This window comes from Salvelinus sp. IW2-2015, linkage group LG32 (assembly GCF_002910315.2).
Source record: "Salvelinus sp. IW2-2015 linkage group LG32, ASM291031v2, whole genome shotgun sequence".
NCBI lineage: Eukaryota > Metazoa > Chordata > Actinopteri > Salmoniformes > Salmonidae > Salvelinus > Salvelinus sp. IW2-2015.
The window spans coordinates 24,990,850-25,018,349 of NC_036871.1; the positions used below are offsets into that span (position 1 = coordinate 24,990,850).

The 27,500-nt window shown below is 43.0% G+C and overlaps 1 protein-coding gene across 7 annotated transcripts in view; it reads right to left on the reverse strand.

Annotated features, from left to right (window-relative positions):
* LOC111956729 (zinc finger protein 521-like) overlaps nt 1–27,500 on the reverse strand; it is a 183,340-nt gene that overhangs the window by 154,334 nt on the left and 1,506 nt on the right. For 5 of the 7 annotated variants that reach the window (XM_023977285.2, XM_023977281.1, XM_023977284.1 and 2 more), the window contains exon 2: nt 14,155–14,211. The exons of 1 other annotated variant lie outside the window; for it this stretch is intronic. Coding sequence is in view for 4 of the 6 variants with exons in the window: in XM_023977281.1 (XP_023833049.1) it covers nt 14,155–14,211 (57 nt within the window). In the remaining 2 variants the exon portion in view is untranslated. The remainder of the gene's footprint in view (nt 1–14,154; nt 14,212–27,500) is intronic. One more of the 7 variants, XM_023977286.2, reaches the window with a different exon arrangement.

Below are 27,500 nucleotides of genomic sequence, written 5' to 3' on the forward strand. Positions count from 1 at the left end.
CTATTTTATCTTTAATTTTATTTAATATTATAAATTAATCTTGTTTATAATATTATTAGTTTTTAATCAATTTCTAATATATTATTAATATTATTAATATACAATATTATTTAAATTATCTTTTGTATTTATTCTTATATTTATCTATTACATCTTTCTCATCTTTTATTTCATATTTTTTATTTTATGTAAAGTTCTGGTATTAATCTATATCTTTTATATTTCTGTTCTTATTAATTAAATTTTTTTTTTTCTTTCTTTCCATATATATTTTTTAATCCCTTTTCTCCCCAATTTTCGTGGTATCCAATCGCTAGTAATTACTATCTTGTCTCATCGCTACAACTCCCGTACGGGCTCGGGAGAGACGCAGGTCGAAAGCCACGCGTCCCGAAGCACAACCAACCAAGCCGCACTGCTTCCTTAACACAGCGCGCCTCCAACCCGGAAGCAGCCCGCACCAATGTGTCGGAGGAAACACCGTGCACCTGGCCCCCTTGGTTAGCGCGCACTGCGCCCGGCCCGCCACAGGAGTCCGCTGGGAGCGCGAATGAGACAAGGGATATCCCTACTCGGCCAAACCCTCCCTAACCCGGACGACGCTAGCCCAATTGTGCGGCGCCCCACAGACCTCCGGTCTCGGCCGGCTCCGACAGACCTGGGCGCGAACCAGAGACCTGGTGGCGCAGCTAGCACTGCGATGCAGTCCCTAGACCACTGCGGCACCCGGGAGCCCCTATACTTGCTTTTCCATGATAAAGTAATAGTGTACATTCTCTCCAATACCACTCATTGATCTTAAACTCAGCAAAAAAAAGAAACGTCCTCACTGTCAACTGCGTTTATTTTCAGCAAACGTTAATATGTGTACAATATTTGTATGAACATAACAAGATTCAACAACTGAGACATAAACTGAACAAGTTCCACAGACATGTGACTCACATAAATTGAATACTTTGTCCCTGAACTAAGGGGGGGTCAAAATCAAAAGTAACAGTCAGTAATCTGGTGTGGCCACAGCTGCATTAAGTACTGCAGTGCATCTCCTCCTCATGGACTGCACCAGATTTGCCAGTTCTTGCTGTGAGATGTTACCCCACTCTTCCCAAGACACCTGCAAGTTCCCAGACATTTCTGGGGGGATTGGCCTAGCCCCAACCTCCGATCCAACAGGTCCCAGACGTGCTCAATGGGATTGAGATCCGCGCTCTTCGCTGGCCATGGCAAGAACACTGACCATTCCCCAACATAGAAAATAACACATAGACAACCCACCCCAACTCACGCCCTGACCAACTAAATAAATACAAGAAAAAGGAAAAACAGGTCAGGAACGTGACACAGGAATACAACTTTCCCGAATTGGATCCATTGTTCATACCCCCCAGGGCAATTTAACTTATCCCAAAGGCTGCTCCAAGACGCCGCCGGCGGAGAAGAGGTATTCGGAGTGGACTTCTAGTCTGACTCAGGAGGCGTCCACACCATCCACCGCTTCCGAGTATATGACTTGCTAATGTTCAGTCTCTGGACAATAAAGTAGACAAGCTCAGGGCGACGATCTCCTTCCAGAGAGACATTAGGGACTGTAACATACTCTGTTTCATGGAATCATGACTCTCTCGCGATATACTGTCGCCGTCCATCCTGCCAGCTGGGTTCTCAGTACATCGCGCAGACAGGAATAAAGAACTCTTCGGGAAGAAGAAAGGCAGTAGTGTATGTTTCATGATTAACTACTCATGGTGTGATTGTGGTAACATACAGAAACTCAAGTCCTTTTGTTCACCCAACCTAGAATACCTCACAATCAAATGCCGACCGTATTACCTCCCAAAATAATTCTCTTCGGTTATAGTCACAGTCATGTATATTCCCGCTCAAGCCGATACCACAGCGGCCCTCAAGGAAGTACATGGAACTTTATACAAACTGGAAACCACATATCCTGAGGCCGCATTTATTGTTGCTGGGGATTTTAACAAAGCAAATTTGAGCAAAACACTACCGAAGTTCTGTCAACACACTGACTGTAGTACTCGCTCTGGAAAAACACTTGACCACTGCTACTCCCCCTTCCGGGATGTTTACAAGGCCCTCGCCCGCCCTCCCTTCAATAGATGACAGCATCCGTGCAAAACTGAAAGCACAAACCACTGCATTTAACCTTGGCAAGGTGACAGGGAATAAGGTTGAATACACACAGTATAGTTATTCCCTCCATAAAGCAATCACACAGACAAAACGTCAGTACAGAGACAAAGTGGAGTCGCAATTCAACGGCTCAGACACGAGACGTATGTGACAGGGTCTACAGATAATCACGGATTACAAAAGGAAATCAGCCACACCGATGTCTTGCTCCCGGACAAGCTAAACACCATMTTCGCTCGCTTTGAGGATAACACAGTGCCACCGATGCGGCCTGGCCCCAAGGACTGTGGGCTCTCATTCTCAGTGGCCGGACTAAGTAAGACATTTAAGCGTGTTAACCCTCGCAAGGTTGTCGGCCCAGACGGCGTCCCTAGCCGTGTCCTCAGAGCATGCGCAGACCAGCTGGCTGGAATGTTTACGGACATATTCAATCTCTCCCTATCCCAGTCTGCTGTCCCCACTTGCTTCAAGATGTCCACCATTGTTCATTTACCGAAGAAAGCAAAGGTAACTAAACTAAATGACTATTGCCTCGTAGCACTCACTTCTGTCATCATGAAGTGCTTTGAGAGTTAAGGATAATATCACCTCTACCTTACCTGTCACCCTAAACCCACTTCAATTTGCTTACCGCCCCAATAGATCCACAGACGATGCAATTCCCTTCGCACTGCACACTGCCCTATCCCATCTGGACAAGACGAATACCTATGTAAGAATTCTGTTCATTGACTATAGCTCAGCCTTCAACACCATAGTACGCTCCAAGCTCATCATTAAGCTCAGGACCCTGGGTCTGAACCCCGCCCTGTGCAACTGGGTCCTGGACTTCCTGATGGGCCGCCCCTAGGTGGTGAAGGTAGGAAACAACACCTCCACTTCGCTGATYCTCAACACAGGGGCCCCACAAGGGTGCGTGCTCAGCCCCCTCCTGTACTCTGTTCACCCATGACTGCATGGCCATGCACACCTCCAACCCAATCATCAAGTTTGCAGACAACACAACAGTAGTAGGCCTGATTACCAACAATGACGAGACACCCTTTAGGGAGGAAGTGAGAGCCCTGGCGGAGTGGTGCYGGGAAAATAACCTCTCCCTCAAAGGCAACAAAACGAAGGAGCTGACCGTGGACTTCAGGAAACAGCAGAGGGAGCACGCCCCTATCCACATCGACAGGACCGTAGTGGAGAAGGTGAAAAGCTTCCTATTCCTCGGCGTACACATCACTGACAATCTGAAATGGTCCACCCACACAGACAGTGTGGTGAAGAACAGCGCAACAGTGCCTCTTCAATCTCAGGAGGCTGAAGGAATTCGTCTTGGCCCCTCAGACCCTTGTCATGGAAAATCTTACACAGGGACACCTGAAGTCAATCTTACATGACTCATTGTTTACTATCAGCGCGCTGGAGAGGTACCAACCAACTCAATGCACCATGTACACATGTCGATCAGGAGCTATTACGGGGCATTCCCGTTAGTTCCCTTATATACTGGTTACAGACACGTTACATAAGCATAGTTCATAGGGTTGGTTCCGGCATGTGTCTGGCGCCGTCTCCTATCTTAAGTTAAAGAACATATTCTGGGCATTCTGCCAGACGGTCCTAAAGAGGAGGTCATGATGGCCCCCCCTCATATCTTTACCAGGCACCGGCAGGAACCAAGGATTGTTAAAGACACCAAAGACAAGATTAACATTTTCAAGACTGTTTCTTCACAAAGCAAAATATCCTTCACACCCTCACAAACTTTTCAGATGCACAATTGAGAGCATCCTGTCGGGCTTAATCACCGCCTGGTACGGCAACTGCACCGCCCGCAACCGCAGGGCTTTCCAGAGGGTGGTGCGGTCTACCCAACACATCACCGGTGGAACACTGCCTGCCCTCCAGGACACCTACAGCATCACTGGAAGGCCAAAAAGATCATCAAGGACATCAACCACCCGAGCCTGTTCATCCCGCTAACTTCCAGAAGGCGAGGTCAGTACAGGTGCATCAAAGCTCAGACCGAGAGACTGAAAAACAGCTTCTATCTCAAGGCCATCAGACTGTTAAATATCCGTCACTAGCCGGCTACCACCCGGTTATTCAACCCTGCACCTTAGAGGCTGCTGCTCTATATACACTACTCCAAAAAATAAAGGGAACACTAAAATAACACATCCTAGATCTGAATGAATGAAATATTCTTATTAAATACTTTTTTCTTTACATAGTTGAATGTGCTGACAACAAAATCACACAAAAATTATCAATGGAAATCAAATTTATCAACCCATGGAGGTCTGGATTTGGAGTCACACTCAAAATTAAAGTGGAAAACCACACTACAGGCTGATCCAACTTTGATGTAAGTCTTTAAAACAAGTCAAAATGAGGCTCAGTAGTGTGTGATGCCTCCACATGCCTGTAGACCTCCCTACAACGCCTGGGGCATGCTCCTGATGAGGTGGCGGATGGTCTCCTGAGGGAATCTCCTCCAGACCTGGACTAAAGCATCCGCCAACTCCTGGACAGTCTGTGGTGCAACGTGGCGTTTGGTGGATGGAGCGAGACATGATGCCCAGATGTGCTCAATTGGATTCAGGTCTGGGGAACGGGCGGGCCAGTCCATAGCATCAATGCCTTCCACTTGCAGGAACTGCTGACACACTCCAGCCACATGAGTCTAGCATTGTCTGCATTAGGAGGAACCCAGGGCCAACCGCACCAGCATATGGTTCTCACAAGGTGTCTGAGGATCTCATCTCGTACCTAATGGCAGTCAGGCTACCTCTGGCGAGCACATGGAGGCTGTGCGGCCCCCCCAAAGAAATGCCACCCCACACCATGCCTGACCCACCGCCAAACCGGTCATGCTGGAGGAGATGTTGCAGGCAGCAGAACGTTCTCCACGCGTCTCCAGACTCTGTCACGTCTGTCACATGTGCGTGTGAACCTGCTTTCATCTGTGAAGAGCACAGGGCGCCAGTGGCGAATTTGCCAATCTTGGTGTTCTCTGGCAAATGCCAAACGTCCTGCACGGTGTTGGGCTGTAAGCACAACCCCCACCTGTGGACGTCGGGCCCTCATACCACCCTCATGGAGTCTGTTTCTGACCGTTTGAGCAGACACATGAACATTTGTGGCCTGCTGGAGGTCATTTTGCAGGGCTCTGGCAGTGCTCCTCCTTGCACAAAGGCGGAAGGTAGCGGTCCTGCTGCTGGGTTGTTGCCCTCCTACGGCCTCCTCCCACGTCTCCTGATGTACTGGCCTGTCTCCCTGGTAGCGCCTCCATGCTCTGGACACTATGCTGGACAGACACAGCAAACCTTCTTGCCACAGCTCGCATTGATGTGCCATCCTGGATGAGCTGCACTACCTGAGCCACTTGTGTGGTTGTAGACTCCGTCTTCATGCTACCACTAGAGTGAGAGCACCGCCAGCATTCAAAAGTGAACAAAACATCAGCCAGGGAGCATAGGAACTGAGAAGTGGTCTGTGGTCACCACCTGCAGAACCACTCCTTATTGGGGTGTCTTGCTAATTGCTATAATTTCCACCTGTTGTCTATTCCATTTGCACAACAGCATGTGAAATTTATTGTCAATCAGTGTTGCTTTCCTAAGTGGACAGTTTGATTTCACAGAAGTGTGATTGACTTGGAGTTACATTGTGTTGTTTAAGTGTTCCCTTTATTTTTTGAGCAGTGTACATAGACATGGAATCACTGACCACTTTAATAATGGAACACTAGTCACTTTAATAACGTTTACATACTGCTTTACTCATCTCATATGTATATACTGCATTCTATTGTACTGTATTTTAGTCAATGCCACTCTGACATTGCTCGTCCTAATATTTATATATTTCTTAATTCCATTCTTTTACATTAGTTTCAACATCAACAGTGACTCTGGGATTCTGGCCTTCTAGGTAGAGTTGCAAAGAAAAAGCCATATCTCAGACTGGCCAATAAAAATAAATGATTACCCTCTCTAGGGTAGGGGGAAGCATTCGGAATTTTGGATGAAAAGCATGCCCAAATTAAACTGCCTGTTTCTCGGGCCCAGAAGATATGATATGCATATAACTGGTAGATTTGGATGGAAAACACTCTAAAGTTTCCAAAACTGTTAAACTAGTGTCTGTGAGTATAACAGAACTGATTTGGCAGGCAAAAACCTGAGAAAAATCCATTCGGGAAGTCGTTTTTTTKGGGTTTTGTAGTTTTCTATTCAATGCCATTACAGTATCCATTGACTTAGGACTCAAATTGCAGTTCCTATGCCTTTCACTAGATGTCAACAGTCTTTATAAATTGTTTCAGGCTTGTATTCTGAAAAATGAGGAAGTAAGAGCAGTCTGAATGAGTGGACCCTAAAGTGTCACAGAGCTTTTTCATGCGCGCGACCGAGAGAGTGCCTTTCTTGTTAACCTTTTATATTGACGACGTTATTGTCCGGTTGAAATATTATCGATTATTTAGGCTAAAAACAACCTGAGGATTGAATATAAACATCGTTTGACATGTTTCTATGAACTTTACAGATACAATTTGGATTTTTTTGTCTGCCTGTTTTGACTGCGTTTGAGCCTGTGTATTACTGAAGAAAACGCGCAAACAAAACTGAGGTTTTTGGATATAAAGAGACTTTATCGAACAAAAGGAACATTTATTGAGTAAATTAATGTCTGCTGAGTGCAACCATATGAAGATCATCAAAGGTAAGGGATTAATTTTATCTCTATTTCTGACTTGTGTAACTCTTCTACTTGGCTGGTTACTGTTTGTAATGACTTGTCTGCTGGGCAATGTTCTCAAATAATCGTAAGGTATGCTTTCGCCGTAAAGCATTTTTTAAATCTGACACCGTGGTTGGATTCACAAGAAGTTAATCTTTAAACCTATGTAAAATATGTTTTGTTTTCTGAATTTTTGTAATGAGTATTTCTATATTTGAATTTGGCGCCCAGCAGTTTCACTGGCTGTTGAAGAGGTGGGACGCTAAAGTCTCAAGTACCCAAGAGAAGTTAAGATGGGCAAAAGAACACAGACACTGGACAGAGGAACTCTGCCTAGAAGGCCAGCATCCCAGAGTCGCCTCTTGACTGTTGACGTTGAGACTGRTGTTTTGCAGGTACTATTTAATGAAGCTGCCAGTTGAGGACTTATGAGGTGTCTGTTTCTCAAACTAGACACTCCACTGTACTTGACCTCTTTCTCAGTTGTGCACCGGGGCCTCCCACTCCTCTTTCTATTCTGGTTAGAGCCAGTTTTTGCTGTTCTGTGAAGGGAGTAATACACAGCTTTGTACAAGAGCTTCAGTTTCTTGGCAATTCCTCGCATGGAATAGCCTTAATTTCTCAGAAAAAGAATAGACTGACGAGTTTCAGAAGAAAGTGCATTGTTTATGGCCATTTTGAGCCTGTAATCGAACCCACAATCGCTGATGCTCCAGATACTCAACTAGTCTAAAAAAGGCCAGTTTTATTGCTTCTTTAATCAGGACAACAGTTTTCAGCTGTGTTAACATAGTTGCAAAAGGGTTTTCTAATGATCAATTAGCCTTTTAAAATGATAAACTTTGATTAGCTAACACAACGTGCCAATGGATCACAGGAGTGATGGTTGCTGATAATGGGCCTCTGTACGCCTATGTAGATATTCCATTAAAAATCAGCCGTTTCCAGTTACAATAKACATTTACAACATTAACAATGTCTACACTGTATTTCTGATCAATTTTATGTTATTTTAAAGGACAAAAATGTTGCTTTTCTTTCAAAAACAAGGACATTTCTGTGACCCCAAACTTTTAAACCGTAGTGTATGTTGTGAATTGTTAGATACTACTGCTCTGTTGGAGCTAGGAACACAAGCATTTCGCTACACCCGCAATAATATCTGCTAAATATGTGTATGCGACCAATGAAATTTGATTTGATATTACATTTTTTTGATTCACGTGGCCAAACTATTACTGGAGGATGTAGAGCAAACAACCGAAACAATAGCTGACATGATAAAGGAACCACCACATGCCACAGGTAACACAGGTGGCATCATTCACCATTAAAATGCACCAAAAGGAATATAAGAACACTAAGGTAAGGAAATCAAAGCGCACGAATGAGAAACATGATTTGATTTTCTCTCTTTCTTTCTTTCTCTCTCTCTCTCTCTCTCTCTCTCTCTCTCTCTCTCTCTCTCTCTGTGAGTGATAATATTGAACGAAGCGCCTTGCCATGCCATTAGTGCAGTCGAACAACAAAGGAAATGAATAATAGAGAATATGATTTGAGAAGTGCTGGAGTGAAAGAGTCCTTTCCTCTTCCTGCTGTACGAAGCAAGCCCTGCAGTGCATTGATCTGGGGCTGCCTCAGCCATCAGCCGACACTATGATGTATACCACTAGCTTGCACTAGAGTAAGAGTATGTCGCCATCCAGACAACCCCTCAGATCTAACACACTCTACTACAGACACACACGCATGTAAGCATGTACGCCTGTTATAAGAATACAAACACACTAAGACACACACAYAGGCACACACACACACCCTTTCTCTTTCTCAGACCCAGAGCTTAGTCCACTCCGATTCTAGCTGGAGCAGGCACCGTCTTCCACAAAACAGCCCCAACCAGCCACAGCCAGGAGAGAAAGAAAAGCAGATATAAAAGAGAGAAGAAAGAACGCGGAGCATGTGGTTATAATTCCACACAGGCAGTGACGGCAGTTGTAAAGCCAAGCTGTGGATCTTAAGCCTGTTCCACACTCTCTCTCCGGGTAAAAAGCACTCTGCCTCATTAAACCTTCCATATCATACTGTTCCTGTCCTCCGCACTAGCTAACTAAAATGCTGTCTTTCTTTCTTCTTTACCAGAGACCTATTTTGTAATAATTTCCCCTTTTTTCCTCTTCTGTTATACATCAAACATGAGTGTGGCTTATAGAATAATAATACAGTAGGTACCTGGCTGTAAGACACAATGAACATACAGGCTCATAGAGGAACACTGCTGGGGGTCTTCTCTTGAGCCAAGCCCTCGACACATCACGTCTGATTTAGATAGGGGCTTATCAAGGGGCTAATGGGTATTGTGACCATGTCAATCACTGATCAGTGGCCTACAAGCATGAATAGAAGCTTATGTATTTTTTTACATCCAAAACGTCTTGATGGACAATGGTTTAACCATAAGGTCCTGTAATGTTAGATCTGCCATTTAAATATAAAGGGGTTTAAACCCAATACTGTTCTTGATCATTGGTCCAAAATCATATTTTCTCAAGGCACTATAACAGGTGAAATGACATGAAAGACTAAATGAAAAATTATTCAAAACAATAACAATAATCTTGTCCTATATTTTAGTAAAGTTCTGCAACTTCTACTAGCATCATTTACACTGCATCTGACGAGAGGGTTAAAAGAAAATCAGCCATACAAACTCAAATGAGAAAAGTGAGAAATTAATTTGTGTGCCCTCTTGATTTCTCCACAGGCAGACATCGATCAAGTCGCTGCTGTCTCCCCTCACTCAGGAGATGGCGTCTAGAGGGAGGAGGCGGGGGAAGAAGGTGTGGAGGAGAGGAGAGGAGAGAGAGGCGTGTGTGCGTGTGTCTGAGGGGTCATTGTAATCAGGGGCTCTCATTAGCCCGCTGTTGGCTGTGGATGACAGGAGGTGTCCCAGGGAACCAGGGGAAACAGGAGCTCATAAGCCCAGCGCTTCATCTACTGCCGCTGGAGTGGCTGAGGACGGAGCCTGCCTCTCTCCCCAACCATCTCCCAGATATATGGAGCCTGCCTCTCTCCCCAACCAACTCCCAGATATACGGAGCCTGCCTCTCTCCCCAACCAACCCCCAGATATACGGAGCCTGCCTCTCTCCCCAACCAACCCCCAGATATATGGAGCCTGCCTCTCTCCCCAACCAACCCCCAGATATACGGAGCCTGCCTCTCTCCCCAACCAACTCCCAGATATACGGAGCCTGCCTCTCATCCCAACAAATCTCCCAGTATAATACTTGGAGGCCTGCCTCTCTTCCCCAACCCAACTTCCAGATATTATTGATGCCTGCCCTCTCGACTCCCAACCAACACTCCCAGAATTATATTACGGATGCCTGCCTCTCTCATAGCCCAACGCAATCTCTCCCAGAATACTACGGAGCTCCTAATGTGGCCTGTCGATTACTTCGTCCGCAATCCACTTCGCGATCACTCGTCACTACGGATCAGCGCTTGTTCTGCTCCCCTAGCATGTCGCATGCCTTCCGAAACCAACTCCTCATCAAGAATTATATCGGCTAGCCTGCTCTCCAAGACGCTCCTCCAACACTAACTCTCCCAACGATATACGGAGCGTGCCTCTCTGCCCCAAACGTAGAACACCTCTCCCGTGAGTATTATAGTACGGACCGACGCTGGTACTTTCCCCTCAAATCCAAACTCCCAGATATCGTTAATCATGGAGGCCAGGCTCACCTCACGCCCACACACTCTCAGATATTACGGGCAGCCTGCCTCTCTACCCCAACCAATCTTCCCAGTACTGATGGAGTGCCTCTACCCCATAAAACGCAGACTATGGAGACCTGCTCTCACTCCCAACCCAACTCCCAGTATATTATATTGGAGCCCTGCCTCTATCCCCAACGAACTCCCAGAATATCGGAGACGCCTCTATTCTCTCCCCAACCAACTCCCAAAGAAGCTATGGAGCTGCCTCTGCTCTTACGCAACAAGCCCACGTCTAATATATACGGAGCCTGCCTCTCTCCCCAACCAACTCCCCAGAATATATGAGCCTGCCTTCTCCCCAACCAACTCCCAGATATATGGAGCCTGCCTCTTTCCCAACCAACTCTCCATAATTACGGAGCCTGCCCTCTCTCCCCAACCAACTCCCAGATATAGGAGCCTCTCTCTAATCCCCAACCAACCCCAGATATATACGGAGCCTGCCTTCTCCCCAACAACTCCCAGATATAGGAGCCTGCCTCTTCCCCAACCAACTCCCAGATATACGGAGCATGACTCTCTCCCCAACCACTCCCAGATATACGGAGCCTGCCTCTTCCCCCAAACAACTCCACCGATATACGGAGCATGACTCTCTTCCCAACATTCCCAGATATACGGAGCCTGCTCTCTCCCCACCATCTCCCAGATATACGGAGCCTGCCTCTCTCCCCAACCAACTCCCAGATATACGGAGCATGACTCTCTCCCCAACCATCTCCCAGATATACGGAGCCTGCCTCTCTCCCCAACCAACTCCCAGATATACGGAGCTTGCCTCTCTCCCCAACCAACTCCCAGATATACGGAGCCTGCCTCTCTCCCCAACCAACTCCCAGATATACGGAGCATGACTCTCCCCAACCAACACCTAGACATACCTAGACAAAACACCACAGCCGTAGACTAGATTGGCATGGGCATGGTGCTCTTGCCTTATGCACAAGACTGTTTTACTCAGAGATGGCCGAGGAAGACAGGTAAATAGTGAACAGACACAAATACACTAGGAGGGGGCTGAGGGAAAGAGACCTAAATCTCTGACACAAAACCAATAAAACACCTCATCAGCAGACATACTGTAGTAAAACAGCCCTTGTGTTTCCTGTTTCTGCATTTCTCTCTGTCTGAAGGGGCCCAGAGAGGGAGGTGTGTAAACGCTACTGGACTCACTACATTGCTAGGTGCCAGGCAGTGTGTGTGGCTGTGTGAGTACCCAGGGTCCCCAACCTGCTGGGCAAAGCCATCCATATCAGGTTTAAAATAACCACAAATGAGACTTAACCTTTAGCAGAGACAAATGAAATGAAAGAATGGTCGCGTGGTGGATGTGATCAGTAGCAGGCCTCATTCATAGGGGGCTCTCTGTGAGCCTGACCTGGATTACTGCTCTGTTCCTGGAGGGCCTACGGTGAATGCCACACCAGCAGACAGAACACATTCATCTGCTCTGTGAGCTCTATTCACCTCTATCAGAGAATAGGAAACAAAGACGTGAACACACACACAATCAGTTGAAGTCGGAAGTTTACATACATTAAAACTCATTTTTCAACCACTCCACAAATTTCTTGTTAACAAACTATAGTTGTCGCATGTCGGTTAGGACATCTACTTTGTGCATGATACAAGTCATTTTTCCAACAATTGTTTAGACAGATTATTTCACTTATAATTCACTCTATCACAATTCCAGTGGGTAAGAAGTTWACATACACTAAGTTGACTGAGCCTTTAAACAGCTTGGAAAATTCCAGAAAATGATGTCGTGGCTTTAGAAGCTTCTGATAGGCTAAATTACATACTTTGAGTCAATTGAAGGTGTACCTGTGGATGTATTTCAAGGCCTACCTTCAAATTCAGTGCCTCTTTGCTTGAAATCATGGGAAAATCTAAAGAAATCAGCCAAGACTTCAGAAAAAAGATTGTAGACCTCCACAAGTCTGGTTAATCCTTGGGAGCAATTTCCAAATGCCTGAAGGTACCACGTTCATCTGTACAAACAATAGTACACAAGTATAAACACCGTGGGACCACGCAGCCGTCTCCTAGAGATGAACGTACTTTGTGCGAAAAGTGCAAATCAATCCCAGAACAACAGCAAAGGACCTTTTGAAGATTCTGGAGGAAACAGGTACAAAAGTATCTATATCCACAGTAAAACGAGTCCTATATCGACATAACCTGAAAGGCCGCTCAGCAAGAAAGAAGCCACTGCTCCAAAACCGCCATAAAAAAAGCCAGACTACGGTTTGCAACTGCACATGGGGACAAAGATCGTACTTTTTAGAGAAATGTCCTCTGGTCTGATGAAACAAAAAAGAACTTGTTGGCCATAATGACCATCATATGTTTTTGGAGGAAAAGGGGGAGGCTTGCAGGCCGAAGAACACCATCCCAACCGTGAAGCAGGTGGGTGGCAGCGTCATGTTTTGGAGGTGCTTTGCTGCAGGAGGGACTGGTGCACCTTCACAAAATAAGAGCATCATGAGGCAGGGAAAATTATGTGGATATATTGAAGCAACATCTCAAACATCAGTCAGGAAGTTAAAGCTGGTCGTAAATGGGTCTTCCAAATGGACATGACCCCAAGCATACGTCCAAAGTTGTGGCAAAAGGCTTAGGACAAAAAAGTCAAGGTATTGGAGTGGCCATCACAAAGCCCTGACCTCAATCCTATAGAACATTTGTGGCAGAAACTGAAAAACGTGTGCGAGCAGGATCCTACAAACCTGACTCAGTTAAAAGGCTCTGTCAGGAGGAATGGGCCAAAATTCACCCAACTTATTGTGGGAAGCTTGTGGAAGGCTACCCGAAACTTTGACCCAAGTTAAGACAATTTAAAGCAATGCTAACAATACTAATTGATGTATGTAAACATCTGACCCACTGGGAATGTGATGAAAGAAATAAAAGCTTAAATAAATCGTTCTCTCTTCTATTATTCTGACATTTCACATTTTAAATAAAGTGGTGATCCTAACTGACCTAAGACAAGGCATTTTACTAGGATTAAATGTCAGGAATGAGAAAAACTGAGTTTAAATGTATTTTGGCTAAGGTGTATGTAAACCTCCTACTTCAACTGTACCTACCACACACACACACACACAAACAAACAGGCATGAATACAAATACACACAATGCATGCATTTTACAGCATCTGTTTAAATGCTTCTCTCACGCGACACACACGCACACACACACACACACACACACACACACACACACACACACACACACACACACACACACACACACACACACACACACACACACACACACACACACACACACACACACACACACACACACACACACACACACACACCACACACACACACACACACACACACAGGTGAGCAAACACACAAGGAGCAGTAACATATCTTAATGGTTGAAACACACTTCATTCCATAGATCACACGCACGCTCCACTTTCCAGACCCGAATTATGAAATATGAAATGGAGCATTACCGCTCGGATTGGCAGTCTGCCCAGGACTGTGCTGCTCCTCTATCACATTGTCTTCTACTGCCAGAAAGAAAGAGAGAGAGGGGGAAGAAGCGATTAACAGCAAGAAACCAAAAACAAGTTTCCACTTGTCAGACACACTGAGACTTTCTTTCTCCCTTTTTTCTACACTATCTTTTTTCTGTTTATTATTTACTGCATGGAAACTCCAGGAGATTTCAACAGCTCAAACTGTTTTTAAATGTTTTATTTTATTTCACCTTTATTTAACCAAGTAGGCCAGTAGAGAACAAGTTCTCCTTTACAAACTCAACCAGGCCAAGATAAAGCCAAGCAGTGCGACAAAAACAACAACACAGAGTTACACATTGGATAAACCAACGTACAGTCAATAACACAATAGAAACATCTATGTAGAGTGTGTGCAAATGTATTAAGATTAGGGAGGTAAGGCAATAAAACGGCTATAATGGTGAAATAATTACAATTTAGCATTAACACTGGAGTGATAGATGTGCAGATGATGATGTGCAAGTAGAGATACTAGGGTGCAAAAGAGCAAAAAATAAAAATAACAATATGGGGATGAGGTAGTTGGGTGTGCTATTTACAGACGGGCTGTGTACAGTTACAGTGATCGGTAAGCTGCTCTGACAGCTGATGCTTAAAGTAGGAGAGGGAGATATAAGTCTCCAGCTTCAGTGATTTCTGCAATTCTGGGGTTTGGGAATCCATAAGCCTTTCATATGTATGAGGTTCGGCAACAAGGTAGGCAACCTCCCACGTAAATAACATATTGGACTGAGTAATGACATTATGAATTATGAAATTCTCCCAAGAAACCCTCTCCCAACATCAACAGTGACAAGCTGAAAAACACCTTGATGACTGCATTAGTGAGAGGATATCTCTGAGACAAAATAACACCCCATGTATTAGACAGAAGATGTAGATAAATAACGCATTTAGACTAAAATGGTAGTGTCACAGCATTAATCTAGAATTTTCGAGGATCGGTCTAAGGCACTGCATCGCAGTGCTAGAGGAGTCACTACAGACCCGGATTCGATCCCGGGCTGTATCACAACCGGCCATGATCGGGAGTCCCATAGGGCGGCGCACAATTAGCCCAGCGTCGTCCGGGTTAGGGGAGGGTTTGGCCATTGTTGTAAATAAGAATTTGTTCTTAACTGACTTGCCTAGTTAAATAAAGGTTTTTGGGGGTATGATATTTATTCCTCTGTAACTTTCTCACACATCATTCCTCACAATTCGTTCAGGACAACGGCCTACAATGCCAGCCATATCAATATATTTCTGAAGTGATATTTGGCTGTACAGGCTAGCATGAGGGACAAGAAGTACCTAGCCACAACGAGGTTTGCTTTTAGAAAAGTCAGCTAACCTTCTAAGTTACCTTGGTATAACTAGCTAGTTAACTTTCTCTCATGATTATAAAGACTACAAAATGTTAATAAAAACAGCATATTTTATTGACCTAAAAGGTTAGCTGTGTTAGCCCAGTTGCTAGCTTATCCAGGGTCAGTGATACATAGAGCAACCATGTAATGTCTATCTATGGGAACAACTGCAATTATTTTGCAAGCAACATTGCTAAAATGTATAAAATAACATTTCATTAACCTCATAAAATGTTATCTGTAATGCTCATCTCCTGTAGCCTAAATTACAAGGGTTGGATTTGCACTAAACTGTACATGTTAGCACTTAAAAAGCATATACAAAATCTGGTATATACTGTACATTGTSTACTGGTATCATTTTAAATTGAGAACATAAATCTCAACATGTAAACATTGTGTGAGTTTAGCTATTCTCTGCTACAGATAATAGATGCCGATATTTATTTATTTAACCTTTTAACTATACATGTCAGTTAAGAACAAATTCTTATTTACAATGATGGCTACCCCGGCCAAACCCTAACCAGGACGACGCTGGGCCAATTACGTCCGGTTGTGATACAGCCTGGAATCAAACCAGGGTCTGTAGTCATACATCATACTACATCATACTGTAGGCCTACGGCTGCATTAGTGATGCATGCCATATGATAATGTGCAAAATGGATTCACATAGCTGATATACTGAGAGTGACAATCAAATAAAACAGATTGGAGAACTTACAACTAGACAAAAAGGAAATGTTCATTTGAGAATACAAAACAGAAACACAGACACATTAGAGACAGAACCCCTCTTTATTGCAGGATTGTGATGATTAATCAACATTGACACTAGTTCATTTTGAATAATAGTTTAACAGTTAAAACAAGTTTAAACACTTCAATTCAAAGAATCAACACTTCAAAATGTACAAATAAGCTAAATCGTATGTAAAGATTAGACATCTTAGTGTAAACAACAATAGATAATTGAGTAGTAACAAGTAGGCTATTATTACTAAAGCATCATTTCAGGCAGGGGCRCAACTTTCACTGGGGACGCGGGTGACATGTCCCCCCACATTCTGAAATGGCATTTTTCCCCCCCGAGTTTTACCATTGGAATGTGATACAAAATGAGGCAACGGTGTGCTTTAGGACCATGCAAACTCCTCCAAGCGGTCAGGCAGGCTGTTTGGAGTATTTATCCAACTGGATAAAAAAATTWAATGATGTCTCCTCCACTTATAAAACCAAATTTGTGACCCTAAACTCCCAGCAGACCTCCAGCATGGTTTGCTGGACAGAACCCTGCACTCCCAGCAGACCTCCAGCAGGGTTTGCTGGACAGAACCCTGCACTCCCAGCAGACCTCCAGCAGGGTTTGCTGGACAGAACCCTGCACTCCCAGCAGACCTCCAGCAGGGTTTGTAATCGGTAATAGCGCCAATTGTAATAGGTTTATTATACATTGTGAGTGATGTTAAACTGTATTTTTGTATGCAACATTTGCTAACATAGGTAGGCCTACACATACAATCCATGGCAATAGGATATACCCATTGTCTCTTGGGATATTCATATGGACCTCTCTCCTCATCTGCAAACAGGCTTTCACAGATTTCCTGAGGACAGAAAACATCACAAACAAACAAACAAACAGGCTTCATTATCCTCAAAATAAACAGCACTGAATATGTTGCTATTATCTCTGTCTTCAAAGTTTCCCTCTCTAGGGACTGGAACTGGAGAATATTTTCAAAATGTCCTCCCACAAAAAAAGACCTGCCCTATCCAGTAGCCTACACTGTTCCTTTACTGACAGCTGAAGCTGGGACCAGAACCGAGTTTGGGAAACCCTGAGCTAGTTGATGACATTTAATTAACTTAGCTAAACAGCTAGCTAGCAGCTCCGTTGAGTTAGCATACAAAGTGACCTACAGTAGCCAGCTAGCTAACGTTAGCTGATAATACATCGTTTACATAAAAACTGTGTTTACTTACTCGAATAGGTTATTCCACTGCCTCAATTTTCTGGGTCCTTACAAAAGAAAAATAATTGGCAAAAGTGCAGCCAGCAGCCATGTGGATGAATGGAGACGAAGAAAAAAGTACATTTGTCACTAGAGCGGTTTAGAACGTGTTGTGACATTTGACTTTACCAGCGTAACACGGAACCCAAACCGCCATCGTGCCATCGTGCGCTATCGTGCGCTATCGTGCATAAATGTATTTAATATTCTCCCCCACACCAAACGCGATCACGACACGCAGGTTAAAATATCAAAACAAACTCTGAACCAATTACATTAATTTAGGGACAGGTCGAAAAGCATTAAACATGTATGGCAATTTAGCTAGTTAGCTTGCACTTGCTAGCTAACGTTAATTTGTCCTATTTAGCTAGCTTGCTGTTGCTAGCTAATTTGTCCTGGGATATAAACATTGAGTTGTTATTTTACCTGAACTGCACAAGGACCTCTACTCCTTTAATCCACACATAAAACGGCCAACCGAATCGTTTCTAGTCATCTCTCATGCATGTAACATGCTGACCAGACCGGACACGTCGCGTGCGCGAGCTTCGCAAAATAAATTTTGAAATTCATGTTATTCAATTATTGCAGCCACACTGCTCGCGAGCGCCAACGTTACCAAGGGCTAAAATAGAAGTCATTCCTATTTCTGACGCAGATCGCGCTGAAAGTCCTACCTCTCCCATCTCCTCATTGGTTTATAGAAGCACGTGCCATCTCCTCATTGGTTATACCCACGTGGGTGATTGAAAGACGAACTGTTTTGCCTGTAGTTGTGGTAATACTATGAAAGTTTAGATGTGATCACCATATAAGTTCAATGATGAAAAAGCCTGGAAGGAGGAGAGATGACTAGAAACGATTCGGTTGACCGTTTTATGTGTGGTTTAATTTGTCGGAGTAGAGGACCTTGTGCAGTTCAGGTAAAATAACAACTCAATGTTTATATCCCAGGACAAATTAGCTAGCAACAGCAAGCTAGCTAAAAAAGACAAATTAGCTAGCAAGTGCAAGCTAACTAGCTAAATTGCCATACATGTTTAATGCTTTTCGACCTGTCCCCAAATTAATGTCATTGGTTCAGAGTTTTTTTGATATTTTAACCTGCGTGTCGTGATCGTGTTTGGTGTAGGGGGACAAAATACATTTATGCACGATAGCGCACGATGGCGCACGCGCGCAGCCGGTTTGGGTTCCGTGTTACAGTTAGTCCTCTTTCAATTTCAACAAATATAAATCACAGACTGCCGGCCACACTTGACAACTTTCAAACTAGCATAGGTAACAACTACCCGGACAGAAAACAGTGAYGCACATATCACACCACCCCCACAGAAGATTAGTTAGAAAAATCTTTGGAACATTCAAACTGTTTTTGCAATACAAAAATTCCAAGGGACAACGATATGATTTTAGTGATATGGCAACGTGAGACTACGGGGATATTAACAATTCATAGGACTATAAGATATTTATAATATTATTTATATTTCGTAGTTTTGAAAGACCGTGTTTATATGTATTCATCCAAGGCCAGTTCACAACGTGGCATATTTGTGCGATTTTGAGGTTTAATTTGACCGAGTATGACCGTGCATTCAGATCAGCCCCCAGTCAGTCAGTGATAGGTAACTGAACACTTGTCAAAGGAGTGATGGTTTGATCAGCGTTAAGATTAATTAATTAGCTACACTAACTACATGGCAACCAACCCTTATTTGATACAATGTGATATTGGCCTTGACAAAAATAACTTTAGCTTGATGAGGCCTGATTTCTTCACGTGGGCACTGTTTTGAACTGGGTGACGGTGAGGGGGTAGAGAGTTCCTTGCAGCATGTCAAGTACAGGGAACTAAATGTATTTTAGCAGCGGGAAGAGAACTAAAGACTCTCCCACCTGTTCTCTGTAAAATTAGGGTCTCACCAAGGACTTCTGACGCCTCGCTGTTCCTCCCCTGCAGTTGAAATGCATTCTCCATTATGCCTTCTCCATCTAGCCTTTCATTTCCCTTCAGCAGAGAGAAAGGGGAGTCTGACAGGACCTCCCAGCAGGGGGAGAGTGGCAGTGTGACTGCCAACACCAGAAACCAGCTAGTGACACTTTTAAACAAAGGCAACAAATATCCTGTACTTTGTATAATTAAGGCAGGGATCTTATGGTGGTGAGCAACTTATTCTCAAGTGAGCTGGAGTCAATGTAGAGAGTGGTGTCAAACCTCGCTGGGGAATCAAGAGGGAAGCGTCAAACAGCTTCTTATGAAGACGGTAACGCGAGAGATGGGAGTGGCAATGTCTCCATCACTTGCCGGAACCGCTGGCCGATATTGAACAATAGTTTCAGTAAAGGAGATCTTCTTCAAAGCTGTCTTGATGACATGCCATGTTTAGGAAATGTGTTTCATTCTACAAAAGGAAGAACAATAGGTCTGCACTCCTACCAGAGTTAATCAGACACCATTTATCCAATTTGTGAGAATACAAAAGTCCTCTGATCTCTGTTAGTTAATTTGTTAAACACATCACTAAAACGGGAGAGATGAGGAGTGGCAGATGAACGCAATGTTGAATGTGTCCCCATAGAGCACCGTAAATAGAGAACTGTGTCTCTGTATCTTTCCGTATCACCAGTGCAGAAGCCTCGCCTCGTCCTGTGGAGACATACAGGCCTTAGAGAGTGAGCCTGAGTCCCTGTGAATCTAATGAGTTTGTCCAGCTGTGTTGATCACCTTGCATCCAGGATCTTTTAAATGGACCAGGATAGAGGGGGATCCTAATAAATCGCCCATGGTTTGTACATAGATTGGTTGGGTGGAAGGATTGTGTGTGTGTGTGTGTGTGTGTGTGTGTTTGGAGGAGAGCTGGAGTTTTTGTTTTGATTACCGTCCCTGTTGGCGAGATAAGGGAGTTGAGGCAGAAAATTCCATTTTAGAATGCCATCAGAACTTATCCATTACAGCAGCATCAGCCATGATTTGATGATTTATCACCACTGTGAACTTATTAAAAAATGACAAACCAAGCCATTTTTGTTCTTGATTTAAATTCCTTTTTATTTCCATCACTCTGTGGGATGTTTCCGTGGATTTGACAGGTGCTACCTAGGTGTGCTATTGGTCATCAGAGCTAACCTGTCAGACATGCAAATAATTTACCCATAGTATTTCTCCAACAATGACAACTCAGCAACGATCAAATACACATTTCATCAGCCATTGATGCAATACTCAATGAGAAATTAATAATAATACCCCTGACTCATTTAATAAATATATACTACAGCTGCCTGATAACCATCTCAACAAGACTGGAATATATATATATATAGAGACACAGTTCTATATATATATATATATTATACGAGCAGACAAACAGAATATCACTTCAGCAGCCGACCAGCTATCAGTTAATACATTTTTGACAAGGTACATTGTAAAACTCTGCCAATGACACACTGTTTTTATTATTATGCTGCAATGTTTTGTTGATATAACATACACATGGGACCAAATCAACACTGCTCCTTTGATTTTATACATGTAACAGGAATAATGTAATCTGACTACAAGTGTTGTAGCATCGAAGGTCCGCTGATTAACATATACAATCCAATACAAAAGTAATTTAGGAGAGATTGGCAATCCCCTGGCAAGAATCAATCCTTCAACATGTAATCTACAAATGAATTACCAACCAATAAATGCAAACCCAAAGAATAAGACTCATGGCCAGATGTCCTCAATAAAAGCAATACAGTGAAATGTTTCTTAGAAGTCATGTAGAAAACACAACACAATCTAATGAAGAAGTGAACGGGCAAAACACAACACAATCTAATGAAGAAGTGAACGGGCAAAACACAACACAATCTAATGGAAGAAGTGAACGGGCAAAACACAACACAATCTAATGAAGAAGTGAACGGGCAAAAACACCAACACAATCTAATGAAGAAGTGAACGGGCAAACACAACACAATCTAATGAAGAAGTGAACGGGCAAAACACAAACACAATCTAATGAAGAAGTGAACGGGCAAACACAACACAATCTAATGAAGAAGTGAACGGGTAAAACACAAACACAATCTAATGAAGAAGTGAACGGGCAAAACACAACACAATCTAATGAAGAAGTGAACGGGCAAAACAAACACAATCTAATGAAGAAGTGAACGGGCAAAACACAACACAATCTAATGAAGATGTGAACGGGCAAAACACAACAAATCTAATGAAGAAGTGAACGGGCAAACACAACACAACCTAATGAAGAAGTGAACGGGCAAAAACACAATACAATCTAATGAAGAAGTGAACGGGCAAAACACAATACAATCTAATGAAGAAGTGAACGGCAAAACACAACACAATCTAATGAAGAAGTGAACGGGCCAAAACACAACACAATCTAATGAAGATGTGAACGGGCAAAACACAACACAATCTAATGAAGAAGTGAACGGGCAAAACACAACACAATCTAAGAAGAAGTGAACGGGCAAAACACAACACAATCTGAGTATCACTTGCTCTAATCCATCAAATTAATCCTGTTGGCGTGAAAGGCTGTAAGGCCATAAGTAAAGAGGCTGTGTGTGTGTGTGTGTGTGTGTGTGTGTGTGTGTGTGTGTGGTGTGTGTGTGTGTGTGCGTGCGTGCGTGCGTGCGTGCGTGTCTGAGAGAAGAAGGACTGCTAGACACACACACACACATACAAAGCCCTCTATTCCTGGATATGCGAGCGGTGAGCAGCAGCGTGATTCATCTGGTTGGTTACAGTGAGCTTGGACATTACAATGTGGAGCACAATGGCTGTGTAATCGGCCCTGACTGACCGGGAAGGAGACACTCGCCACAGGGACTACAACTCAATTTAGCTGGGGTCACCAGGTCAAACCTCCTCAATTAGTGCTGGGGGAGAGGGGAGAGGACACAAACTGCACATGAATAACTTTCTTAATGAGCATTATTTGAACTGGTGCTGATTAGGGTCATAAATAATTTGCAATGGAGGAGCCATGTGTTAATCATACACTGTTATGTTTGTAATCCTTCATGTATTATTATAATGTAAACATGTTCTGAATATGAATAGTAATTCTGAAGTAGTTTGAAATCGAATAATACCTTATTGAAAATAATAATACTATCAAAGGATAAATAATCATACTAATGTATTATTTTATATTATGATCATATTTATTAAACAAAAATAATAATACTTTATGTATTTTATTCAAACAAATTTGTCAGGAAATCAGTCATTGACAGCAGATCGGGGAGGCACCATCTCCCAGCAGACAGACAAGCCATGACAACAGGAGACACACGCCATGAAATAAGAGTAGATATCGGCCAGCTCCCGTGGCACCCAGACAGGCCCAGCACAACTCACTGAGCCCCAGCCTCCAGCACATCAAGAACACTGACAGCCATGTTAATGGGATTTCTATGGCTCCATCATCATTTCCTTAATGATAATACTAACCATATTTTTGAGTCACATTAGAAAAGTGTTAATGGGTGTTATATCACAGATCATTAATTGTAAAAATAATAAATAAAATAGAATATCGGGAGCTTATTAAAGTAGAAATGGCATTAGAGCTTGCTAGAGTTTAAAGTATAGGAAAATAAAATTGAGTGAATAGCATATCTACTCTGTCTCTGACTTTAATCATTAAAAGCAAATGAGTGCAGCTCTTATTGCATTTTTTTATAATTATGAATACATACTGAATAATTATTTTTCATTAATATTCGCAACAACAAAACTCTAAAGCTCAAGTACTGTATGGCCTAGTTGCAATCACTTGGTTTTCATTAGGTACTGTAAATTTGGTTTGCAAATCGAAAAAAGTGGCTATGGATCCACGGAGTGCAGCACATCTGCCTAGTTCCATATTGGCCAGGTTGGACATCAATAAATGCATCGATACTGGACTAGAGATGGAGACATAGTTTAACTATGGTTGAACTCTCAACATTTGCACCACTTTAAATCAACCCCTCTAATATGACAACAATAAAGCCTGAACGTCAATGACCTGAAATAAAATTAAATCAAGTCATATAGACCCAATTCAAAAGACAAAATGGTGAGGAGAAAAAAAATGTGTTTATCAAGGCAAAATCTAGACTGTTAACTAAGCTAAAACGGGGTTATTTTTGATAGTACGCCTATAGGACACAGACGATCTATGTTCGCTGTTGATTTCATAGCATTTTCTTGACTGTAATAAGCATTCATACTATTTCCATATCAATGAACCCATATCAAATGGCATACAGTCTTCTTCTATCCAATGCCAATTCCCAGAGTTCACTCATGTTGTGACGGAACTCATCTTGTGATAAACATCAAATATTTAAGGTGTATATGACATGACAACGATTTCATCATACTCTGCTATACATTAACTAAATTGTGCAGAAAATAAATGTATGTATGCAGACGACAGCTACCCTGGAAATATAGTTTTCAGCCAATGAAGACAGAGGACTGGGAGAAAGTGCTCTAAGAGAAAATATCAACCCAGTCTCTCTCTCGCGCTCTCTGCTCAGGAAGTCAGTGAGCAACGTGGCAGGCAGTCATATGTTCTGTATGTGCAGAATCTGCACTAATCTGACTGAGGGATCGTCCTTCTATTCCTCTATCACTGCAGATCACTGTGACTGAACAAGCTTCTGACCCAACACTTCAGCATTCACATCAAAACAAAATCACGATGCACCCGCCAGTTTAGAAATGCAGATGGAACAGGATTGAGTAAATGTCAGTGGCGAGGGTGAAGTGTTTGCATATAAGTGAATTATGTGCGGTCTTGTCCTGTGCCATCTATTCCCCTGAGCATTAACGTCGCCGGCTACTTCTCTCAGACTTAATTGAAACGGGACTTGTAACGTTGCCCTTTTCCTCAACGGGACCAAAACATAACCTCTGACTCCCTCTAGCATCCAATCGGCAGAGAAGTTAAAGGGGGACAGATTCCACAGAGAAAAGAAAAGGGGAAAGATTCCATAGACAGAATAAGAAGAAAAAGAGAGGCGACCATCAAGGCTTTATTTTGTCCTCTTTCTTGAAAGCATTTCACTGTAAGGCCTACTACACCTGTTGTATTCAGCATTTCACTGTAAGGCCTACTACACCTGTTGTATTCAGCATTTCACTGTAAGGCCTACTACACCTGTTGTATTCAGCCATTTCACTGTAAGGTCTACTACACCTGTTGTATTCAGCATTTCACTGTAAGGTCTACTACACCTGTTGTATTCAGCATTTCACTGTAAGGCCTACTACACCTGTTGTATTCGGCATATGTGACAAATACAATTTGATTTGATTTCTCTCTCTGTACATGCTGTCTCCCAACCTAAGTCAACCGATAGCCTACCGTACGCCCCCGTCTCCGGACATGATTGGGATTGACTGTCCCTACATGTGCCATCAGCGTCTGACCTTACTTTATCAGTCACAGAACAAAGTGAAAGTTAGTTCTTTTACTGTCAGGGTGAGACATGGACACTGACCATGTCTCTAACCCACACAACACAATCAATGACACTGTGATCTGAAACTCTGCAATTACAGTCTGAAAGGTAAACTACCTACAGTAACAGCTACCATTACATTCAAACACTGCCCACTGTCTCTAACCCACACAACCCACACAACACAATCGATGACACTGTGATCTGAAACTCTGCAATTACAGTCTGAAAGGTAAACTACCTACAGTAACAGCTACCATTACATTCAAACACTGACCACTGTTTCTAGCCAACACATGACAACCAATAAATAATACTCTGCTACTACATTCTGAGGGGAAATATAATCTGACAGACACCACCTAATGCAAACACTGAAACTATGCAAAATCCCCAAAACAGATGAAAAGGAAGGCTGTCTTGTGAACATCAGTATAAGTGTGACTGCCTCCCTACGGATAGAGGTGGACAAAGAACAATAAACAACATCTGCCTGCTCTCTTCTGAAAAATCTAGGATGGGTCCACATTTCATTACAACTTTACTTAAAGACAAGACAGTTGTGGAGAACATATGGGAGTAGAAACCGTTTCTGCAACTAAGCTGTTGCATTTGGATTTCAATAGCAATGCAAAAACAAACACTAAATGTCATCACTCAGACAATATTTAAAATATTGCATGCAGTCTCTCTCTGACACATACTGTTTACTCACACACACTCAACACGCACGCACGCACGCACGCACGCACCGCACGCACGCACGCACGCACGCACGCACGCACGACGCACGCACGACACACACACACACACACACACACACACACACACACACACACACACACACACACACACACACACACACACACACACACACGACGCACACACACGTAACACCACAGAGAAGAAATGTACCTATACACTAAAGAAATGTGCACACACACACACTTGTAGCACATCTGCTGGTTCAAACAGATAATGTCTAAGTGATTTATCTTTGGAGAATAGAGAATGTCATTTCACCTACAGCATCAAAACCAGTCAATGCCACCAAAGTGTGAGCTGCAGACAAAAACAGAAATCTATCTATAGAGGCGTTGTTTACTGTGAATATAACCAGCAGACACAGACACACTTGAAACAGTCTGTGACAAGAACAGTGAGATGTGCATGATACACTCACACTCACATTCCCCTCTCTCCTGGGTATTGATTTAAAATGGTCGCTGTAGGAATTTTACCATAGACCATGTAACTATCCTTGGAGATGAAGACTTCCGAGAATGAAAGGGGAGAAAGAAAGAGTCAACAGACCACAAGCTGAGACAGTGAAATTGTGGACAATTATTTGCTGAGCAAAATACAATGCCTGTCAGATGAACTGCAGCTCAACCTCGAACCCCAGCAGCTACCATACCACAAATACTAGAGAAATACTGTGTGTGTAAAGCTGGCTACCGTAAAACCGTGTAACTGACAGTTATGGATGAAGAAATCATTAAAATAAAATAACTGTCATAACTGTTTTGGGGGAGGGAACATGGACTCTTCACAACGTGATGAAACTTTGTTACTCCTTGCTGAAACAAAAGGTGTTGTTGTAGCAAACAAGTCTCCCAAACGAGTCGCCCCCCTCCCCCACACAATGCAGCAGCAGCGCACATAGAAATAGAACAAATAGAACAGGCTTGGAACCTCTAACCCTGGAAATTTGACTGTAAACTCATGGGTGTACACTACACTCGCAATGGCTTCCTAGTATTGTGATGCAATCATTTCCATGGTAATGTAGAATGTTCATTCAAATGATGTTATATGACGTGGCTCATGCAATGGAAAATATTTTTGGTTTTGTCAGTTAAGCTGAATCAACAAATCCCAGCACATATTGATGGGTGCACTTCCTGCTTTTAGTTCTTGCTTTTACTTCCTGCTTTGCTCCTATGGGCACATTCACAATGGCCGCCTATATGCCATCACTGGCTTGAATGGGGACAGGTGTTCTATTCATCATTTTTCTATGGCAGCTCATGCAGTAAGGAGCAGAGGAGAAAATGTGCTTAAATGGTTTTTTAAAATAATAATGCATACATTTTTTTGTTATTCGAACAGTGACCCTGGTCATTTGGCTGGCCAATTACGTCATCCAATATTCCATGACCGTCACAGCCCTATGTGTGTGTGTGCGTGTGCGTGTACGTATCTAAGAGGGTGAAGTTAGTGTACATCTCAGAGTATTAGGATATATACCTTTGGTACATATCATAATGTGACCAATTAAGAATAAATTAAGACAAAGTCCATCTCAAATGAATGTGTACAAAAATAATGTATCACTTTGGAAACTGAGAGTCTATCAAATAAATACACATCACATGTGGATGTAGTTCTGCTTTATGCTTATAATCATGTAATA